At 39.6% G+C, this 7,225-nt stretch overlaps 1 protein-coding gene across 2 annotated transcripts in view; it reads right to left on the bottom strand.

Moving 5' to 3' along the window:
• NUP153 (nucleoporin 153) overlaps positions 1 to 7,225 on the bottom strand; it is a 60,897-nt gene that overhangs the window by 5,313 nt on the left and 48,359 nt on the right. For both annotated transcript variants that reach the window (XM_060189323.1, XM_060189325.1), the window contains 2 exons: positions 5,082 to 5,960; positions 684 to 1,040 (listed from right to left, as the gene is read on the bottom strand). In XM_060189323.1, the coding sequence (XP_060045306.1) occupies positions 684 to 1,040; positions 5,082 to 5,960 (1,236 nt within the window). The remainder of the gene's footprint in view (positions 1 to 683; positions 1,041 to 5,081; positions 5,961 to 7,225) is intronic.

Raw genomic sequence — 7,225 nt, 5'->3', positions numbered from 1 at the left:
TATATATATATATATATATATATATATATATATATATATATATATATATATATATATCCCCTATGTTGGGGTTGGGAGAGGTGTGCATACAGCTATCATAGAGAGATATGGAATTACAGGCAGGGGCTCTACAGTGGCTCACCCAGTTGAACACACCTATTGCAATGCACAAGAACCCAGGTTTTCTCTGAGATCTCCTGTTCCCTCGATTTCTCTCTGTCCTATAAAACAAATATCAGAAAAGCCTTGCACTTGATCTTCCATCAGATAACATCTGGCAGAAACCAGTGAGTGCTATATATACTGCACAGATTAAGAACTACTGTGATTATATATATATATACATATATGTATCTATCTTATGTGACTTCAAATAGAACACTTGGAAAAATTAGAGGAGAAAAAACTGGTTCTAAGTGTTAATTATAATACATACAGAATGTACATTAACAAGGTGAATAATTACAACAGCCTAGGTATACATGATCTAAAGACTGTACCACCTATGTTGCTTACAAAGAGATGACATTTATTCACTTATATAATGACTTAACATAGCTTTACAATATCCAGGTACTTTAAGGGCACAGTTTCTTATCTATTAACATGTCTAATTCACCATTACCAAAGCTGACTTATCTTCAAATAGAGCCAAATTTGATTACAGCAAGTATAAGAAATACCTGTAGAGCTAGATGTTGTTGTAGCTCCAAAGCTGAAACCAGAGGTTGCAGTGTTACTGCTGGCTCCTGGACCAAAGACAAATGGAGTGACAGCAGTGCCCGTGCTAGATGTGGTTGCAGCTGGTTTACTTTCTTGAGAAAACAGCAGAGACTGAGATGTACTGGATTCAGCAGAATTACCAAAGGCAGAGTTGCTCACAGGATTGCTGGCCTGTCCAAATACAAAGGCAGACCCAGGTGCACTGGAGGAAGAGGTGGAACTACCAAATATGCCACCACCAGCTGAAGTAGCTGGTGTAGCTGAGTTAGAGGAACTACTGTTCAAGAAACTAAAAACTGGCTTTGCTGCACCTTGATCTGTAAAAACAGAAACAATAACAGAACAAGTAAACCTACAAAGTATTTGATCTGTAACTTAAAAATTCATTAGAATAAAATTTATTTTAATACTTATCCCTCAAATTAAATTTTAAAACAAACAAATATCCTCCCTTTTTTATCTTATGGCTTATATTGTCTCTCACAGTGTAAAACTTTGAGTATTCAAATTAGTAAAATCTCTCTCAAACTCAACTGTATTAATGTCTGGACAGCACTTAGTAGGAGATAGCTATGCTTTTTATAAGTCTGACTTTACAATTTGTATAAGATTACTGCTTTAGGGCCAAGTGGTGGTATACCCAGTTGAGTACACGAGACAATGTGCAAGGAGCCAGGTTCAAGCCCCCAGTTCGCACCTGCAGGGGAATGCTTTGTGAACAGTGAAGCAGTGTTGCAGCTATCTTTCTCTCTCTCCCTTCCCTTTCAATTTCTGTTTCTATCAAGTAAACATTACTGCTTCAAGTTATCTGATAATTTTCTTGATTTTTTAAACATTGATTTTACAACCAATGTAACAATTATTACCAGAGTTCCCTTATTTATTTATTTATTATTGGATAGAGACAGAGAAATTGAGAGAGGACAGGGAGATAGAGAAGGAAAGAGACAGAGATACCTGCAGCTCTGCTTCCCCACTTGTGAAGCTTTTCCCCTGTAGGTGGGGACCAGGGGCTTGAAACCTGGGTCCTTACACACTGTAGTGTGAGTGCGTAAACTAGTGCGCCACCACCTGGTCCCTTACCTGCCAATTTTCTTTGCTGTATTTACTGACTAATCCTTCACTCACAAGTTGTAATTATTTTTCTGATGTACTAAATCACAAATATATGTGCATTTATTTCCTCCACAGTTGTTACTGGACTATTGCAATTACTGTCCCTTCCTTTTTTAAGACAATCCTACATACCTGCTCTTCTTCCCAAAATGCTGTATTTGCCCTTTCACATGCATTTTACAATTACTCAGTAGGCTGCAAGCTCCATAAAAACTCCTCTAAGAGGGTGGGGGAGGTAGCATAACAGTTATGTAAAGAGACTCTCATGCCTGAGGCTCAGATTCAGTCCCCCACAACACCACAAGCTAGAGCTGAACAGTGCTCTGGTCGATCTCTCTCACTAAAATAAAAACAAATTTCTGTTGTGAGAAGTCATCTGTGTCCTGGGCCTAAAGAGCTGCACTGGCCCCGGAACTGGCCCCACCAGCACTAGTGGGAAGGGCAGAGCCAGCATGGGTGGTAGCAGGGTGGTCTAGGACTGGAGCTATAGGCACGGGAGTCTCAGACATCAATAATATAAACAAATAAATAAATTCCTCTAAGAAGTGAAACTATAGCCCAAGAGGCGGTACAGTGGACAAGATGTTGACCTCTCAAGTATGAGGTTGCCAGTAAAATCCCCAGCATCATGTGTCAGTGATGCATTGGCTCTGCCTCTCTCTCCCCTGGTTCCTTCCGTCCTCTCCCCCGTATCATTAATAAATACTTTTTATAAATAAAGATGAGCAGCTGGGGAAACTACTCAATTGATAGAACACTGGATCTTAATGCCTGAAGTTCTTGTTCAATCTTTGTATCAGAGTAATGCTCTTACTCTCTGTCATATATGAAACTCATATGTAATAAGGGGAAAAAATAATGAATTGGAATTATAAGGGCCAGGAAACAGTTCATCCAGTAGAAACACATACTTTACCACATGTAAGGACCCAGGTCTGAGGACCTCGCCACCACACGGATTCACAAGGAGAAATGGTGAGACAATGCTGTGGTATCTCCCCTGCCTCTCATATTGTCTTTCACAACCTTGTACCTTAAAATTTTTTTTCACAGTGAGCAGTGGAATCATGCAGGTACAAGCCCAAGCAAAAATAAGGGGGGGAGTGGGGGAGTAAGTAGAGTAGAAGGAAGCAATTTATGAGAGGTGGTAAATTCTCACTCAGGATAAATTATTATTCAAAAGAGTTCACTCTTTGTTTCTCTGAAAACAACTATATTTTGCCCTTATGCTTCCTCAATTTTTTTGTTCCCCCAGAGCACTGTTCAGCTCTGGCTTACGGTGGCGTGGGGGATTGAACCTGGGACTTTGGAGCCTCAGGCATGAGAGTCTGTTTGCATAACCATTATGCTATCTACCCTCTGCCCATGCTTCCTCAGATTTAACCAGTTACACAAGTCTAGGTTTAAAACCATTTTCAGGGGCCAGGTGGTGGCACACCTGGTTGACTGCACATTACAATGCACAAGGACCTAGGTTTGAGCCCCTGGTCCCCACCTGCAAGGGGGAAAGTTTTGCAAGTGGTGAAGCAGTGTTGCAGGTATCTCTCTGGCTCTCTGTCATCACCTTCTCTCTCGATTTCTGGCTGTTTCTATCTAATAAAGATTTTTTTAAAAATCATTTTCACTTTGAATGTTTTTATAGTATTTAATATTATAATATTAAAAGTCTGACACTATTCTGGTTTATTTCTGACAGTTCTTCTCTCTCTAAAAGCAATCAAGTGGCCCAGGAGGAAGCACAGTGGATAAACTATTAGATTTGCAGGCATGAGGTCCTGACAGCTCAACCTCCAGCAGAGCAAATGCCAAAGTGGTGCTCTCCTTCTCTCCACCCTAAAAGGGGTCAGGCTTTTATTTTTTTGGTACCTTAAATTTGCATGATTTCGTCAATGAATAGGGTCATTTCCATTTTTTTTTTAAGTCAACTTGTTAACATTTAGAAAATTTTCTTCTTCAATACTTCCTATGTTCTCATATTCAAATCACTCATATATATTTTTTTAATTTTATTTATTTTTCCCTTTTGTTGCCCTTGTTGTCTCTTTATTGTTGTTGTAGTTATTATTACTGTTATTGATGTCGTTGTTGGATAGGACAGAGAGAAATGGAGAGGGGGGGGAAGACAGAGAGGGGGAGAGAAGCAGCCCTGCTTCACCGCCTGTGGAGCAACTCCCCTGCAGGTGGGGAGCTGGGGCTTGAACCGGGATCCTTGCGCCTTGCGCCACATGCGCTTAACCCACTGCGCTACCTACTGCCCAACTCCCTCAAATTACTCATATTTCAGTGGGATTTTATAGATGTAGCTTGGATCAATATCTTAACTGTTTGCACTGTACTCTGTGAAATTTCAGTACTGTTCTGATAATCTGTCAAGTTTTTCCTGGAACCTTGAGAATGATTATATTCTGACAATCATGTTTTTAAATGCTATTTTTGTTTTTTCTTTAGCATTTGACTCAGTCACTTCTATTTCTTTGGGGTTATTTGCTACCTGTTTTACTTGAATGCCTAATATGAATTAACTACTTATATAAATAATTACCTATACGTCAACTATTTCATTAACACAATAAAGAATGCTTATTTCTCTGGACAGGAACAGCACATACCAATCCTGTTTCTAAAAGCCCAAACAAGAAATGGGGGTGGGGGGGCACATAAATACGTAATATTGGGGCTTGTCAAAGGAATTCTCAACAGCAGCATGAAAACTACTATTTCTCAAAATCAGATCTGTAGATAACTTCATTAGGATGAGGGCTTGTAGGGGGTCGGGCCGTAGCGCAGCAGGTTAAGCGCAGGTGGCGCAAAGCCAAGGACCGGCATAAGGATCCCGGTTCGAGCCTCCAGTTCCCCACCTGCAGGGGTCGCTTCACAAGCGGTGAAGCAGGTCTGCAGGTGTCTATCTTTTTCTCTCCCTCTGTCTTCCCCCCCTCTGTCTTCCCCTCCTCTCTCCATTTCTCTCTGTTCTATCCAAAAATGATGACAACAAGAATAACTACAACAATAAAACAAGGGCAATAAAAGGGAATGAATGAATAAATATTAAAAAAGAAAAAAAAGAATGAGGGCTTGTAGCCATTGAAACGGAAATGTTAAGACTCCTTCCCAGAGAATTATGTTATCAAGTTTGTTTGGAGTAAAAGAATACCTTGAGTTGCTATATTTGACATTACCTTTTGTCAAGGTATTAGACACATTCTGGGGGGGGGGGGGGGGGGAGAGACAAATTTAATATTTACCAGCTGTAGTACTGGGCTGAGTTCCAAAAGCAAAAGTAGTCTTTACTGGCTGTTCAGATTCTTTCTCAGATGGTTTTGACATACTGAAACTAAACATTGGTTTTGAAGGATTTTCATCTTTGGTTTGCTCTGAATTCCCAAAGGAAAACACTGGTTGACACTTTGGCTCATCATTATCAGCTTTCTTCACAAATACTAGAGAAGTAGAAGTAACAGGTTCTTGCTGTTTCTCTTCTGTCCTTCCCAAAGCAAACAATGAGGCAGATGGCAGAGGGGTGGGCTCCACATTGCCAAAAGTGAACCCTCCTTTGGCAGCAGGGGTTTCTTCTTTCTTTGCTTCTGATGTCTTACATGTGAAAGGCGTCACTGAGACACTCTTGGTTTCTATGGTTCCAAAGTTGAAGCTGTTCTTGTCTGCAGTCACTGTGGTGTTAGCAGTAGCAGGAGTAGAGCTTATAACACCTGTACCAAAGGTAAAGCCTGCAGATGCAGATTTAGGTAGTTCTTCTTTGCTTTCTTGCTGCCCAAGACTAGACATCCCAAATTGAAATGGAGTTACAGAAACTGGGTTGCTTAAATCAGAAGAAAGTCCAGGCTTAAAATTATCATCATTCTTACTGTCCTTTTTAACTTCTTCAGGCTTAGAATCAGATGAAACTCCAAACTTAAAATCTCCTACTGGTTTAGAAAATTTAAAGCCTTCACTCACTGGGTTTACAGACCCAGGATCTGATGACACACCTATCTTGAGGCCTCCTTGATCTCCAAATTCAAAATTTCCAGTGTTTGTTAAACTGTGAGAGGGCCCAGAAGAGGATGGTGAGATACCAAACTTGAAAGATGAGGCTGCTGGACTGGAAGGTTGGGGTATGCCAAAGCCTGCAAAAATAAAAAGCACCATAAAGTCAGTGAATCAGTGTTACTGTCTCAAACAAAATATGAACCTTCAAATCCAAACAGATATAGAAATAACTACTACTTAGAGTATTAAGCAGTGATAGTAAACAAAAAACAGGCTTCTCCAGAACTCAGTATAAAAATGATGATTGTCCCAACTACATCGATATGCCACAATATTCTATTAGAGACCAAACAAGTTTTGGCAGTGAGAGGATTAGAAGCAGACACTTAAGTGGTCTGGGAGGTGCCACAGTGAATAAAACATTGGATTCTCAATCTTGAGGTCCCAAGTTCAAACCCAGGCAGCACATGTAAAGAGTCACGTCTGGCTCTCTGTTTCTTATGAATAAATAAATTTAAAATAAAAGACATTTTATACACTGCAGATGGATGTGTAAATTAGCACAAGGTTTATACAAGGTAATCTGTCAACATTTGCAAATACAAACCATGTTGGCTCACCAATTCTATAGCCTAGTCTTTCAAGATAAATTTCAAAATTTACAAAATGCTGTATGTAATCCAGGCAGCTGCAAAGAATCGAAGTATGCCCAACTAATACAAAATGAAATCAAAAGAGCACAAAGGCAAATTAATATACAATTTTCAGGCTACTTTTTTTCAATTTTACTGATTACTGGATAGAGACAGACGAAACAGAGGAGGGGGAGATTGGGAGAGAGACACAGAGACACCTTGCTTCACCACTCGTGAAGCTTTCCCCCTGAGGTAGGGACCAGGGGCTTGAACCTGGGTCCTTGTGCACTACTGTGTGCACTTAACTAGATGCACCACCACCTAGCCCCCTACACCTTTTCTAGCAAGATGAGAGAGATATGAAAAGAGTAACCTTATACACATTCAGTTTTACTTTCCATGGTTTTTGTTACCCATGGTGAGTTACCAACCAGAAATATTAAGCACAGCAAGATATTTTATAAAAGCTCTACTTCACATTAATACAACTTTATATTGCAGCATATAGTTATTATTGTATTATTAATTTCTTACTGTTGCTAATTTATAAATTAAACTTTTATCACAGGTATGTATATATGAGAAGGACAGAAGTATATAGGGGGTGCAGTTGTTATTCCTGGTACTGAGCCACAAAACATCCACTGGAGATCTTAAAATATGTCTCATGTGAATGAGGGGGAAATGCTGTAAACAAATAAAGTGTGTTTACTCTAGGTATAACAAATCTTTGAAAAGTTACAAGATATTAAGTGCAACTATTGTTT

This window comes from Erinaceus europaeus, chromosome 4, assembly GCF_950295315.1.
Source record: "Erinaceus europaeus chromosome 4, mEriEur2.1, whole genome shotgun sequence".
NCBI classification, from domain to species: domain Eukaryota; kingdom Metazoa; phylum Chordata; class Mammalia; order Eulipotyphla; family Erinaceidae; genus Erinaceus; species Erinaceus europaeus.
The sequence above is the reverse complement of the archived record's forward strand: the minus strand, read 5'-3'. Positions and strand labels throughout refer to the sequence as shown.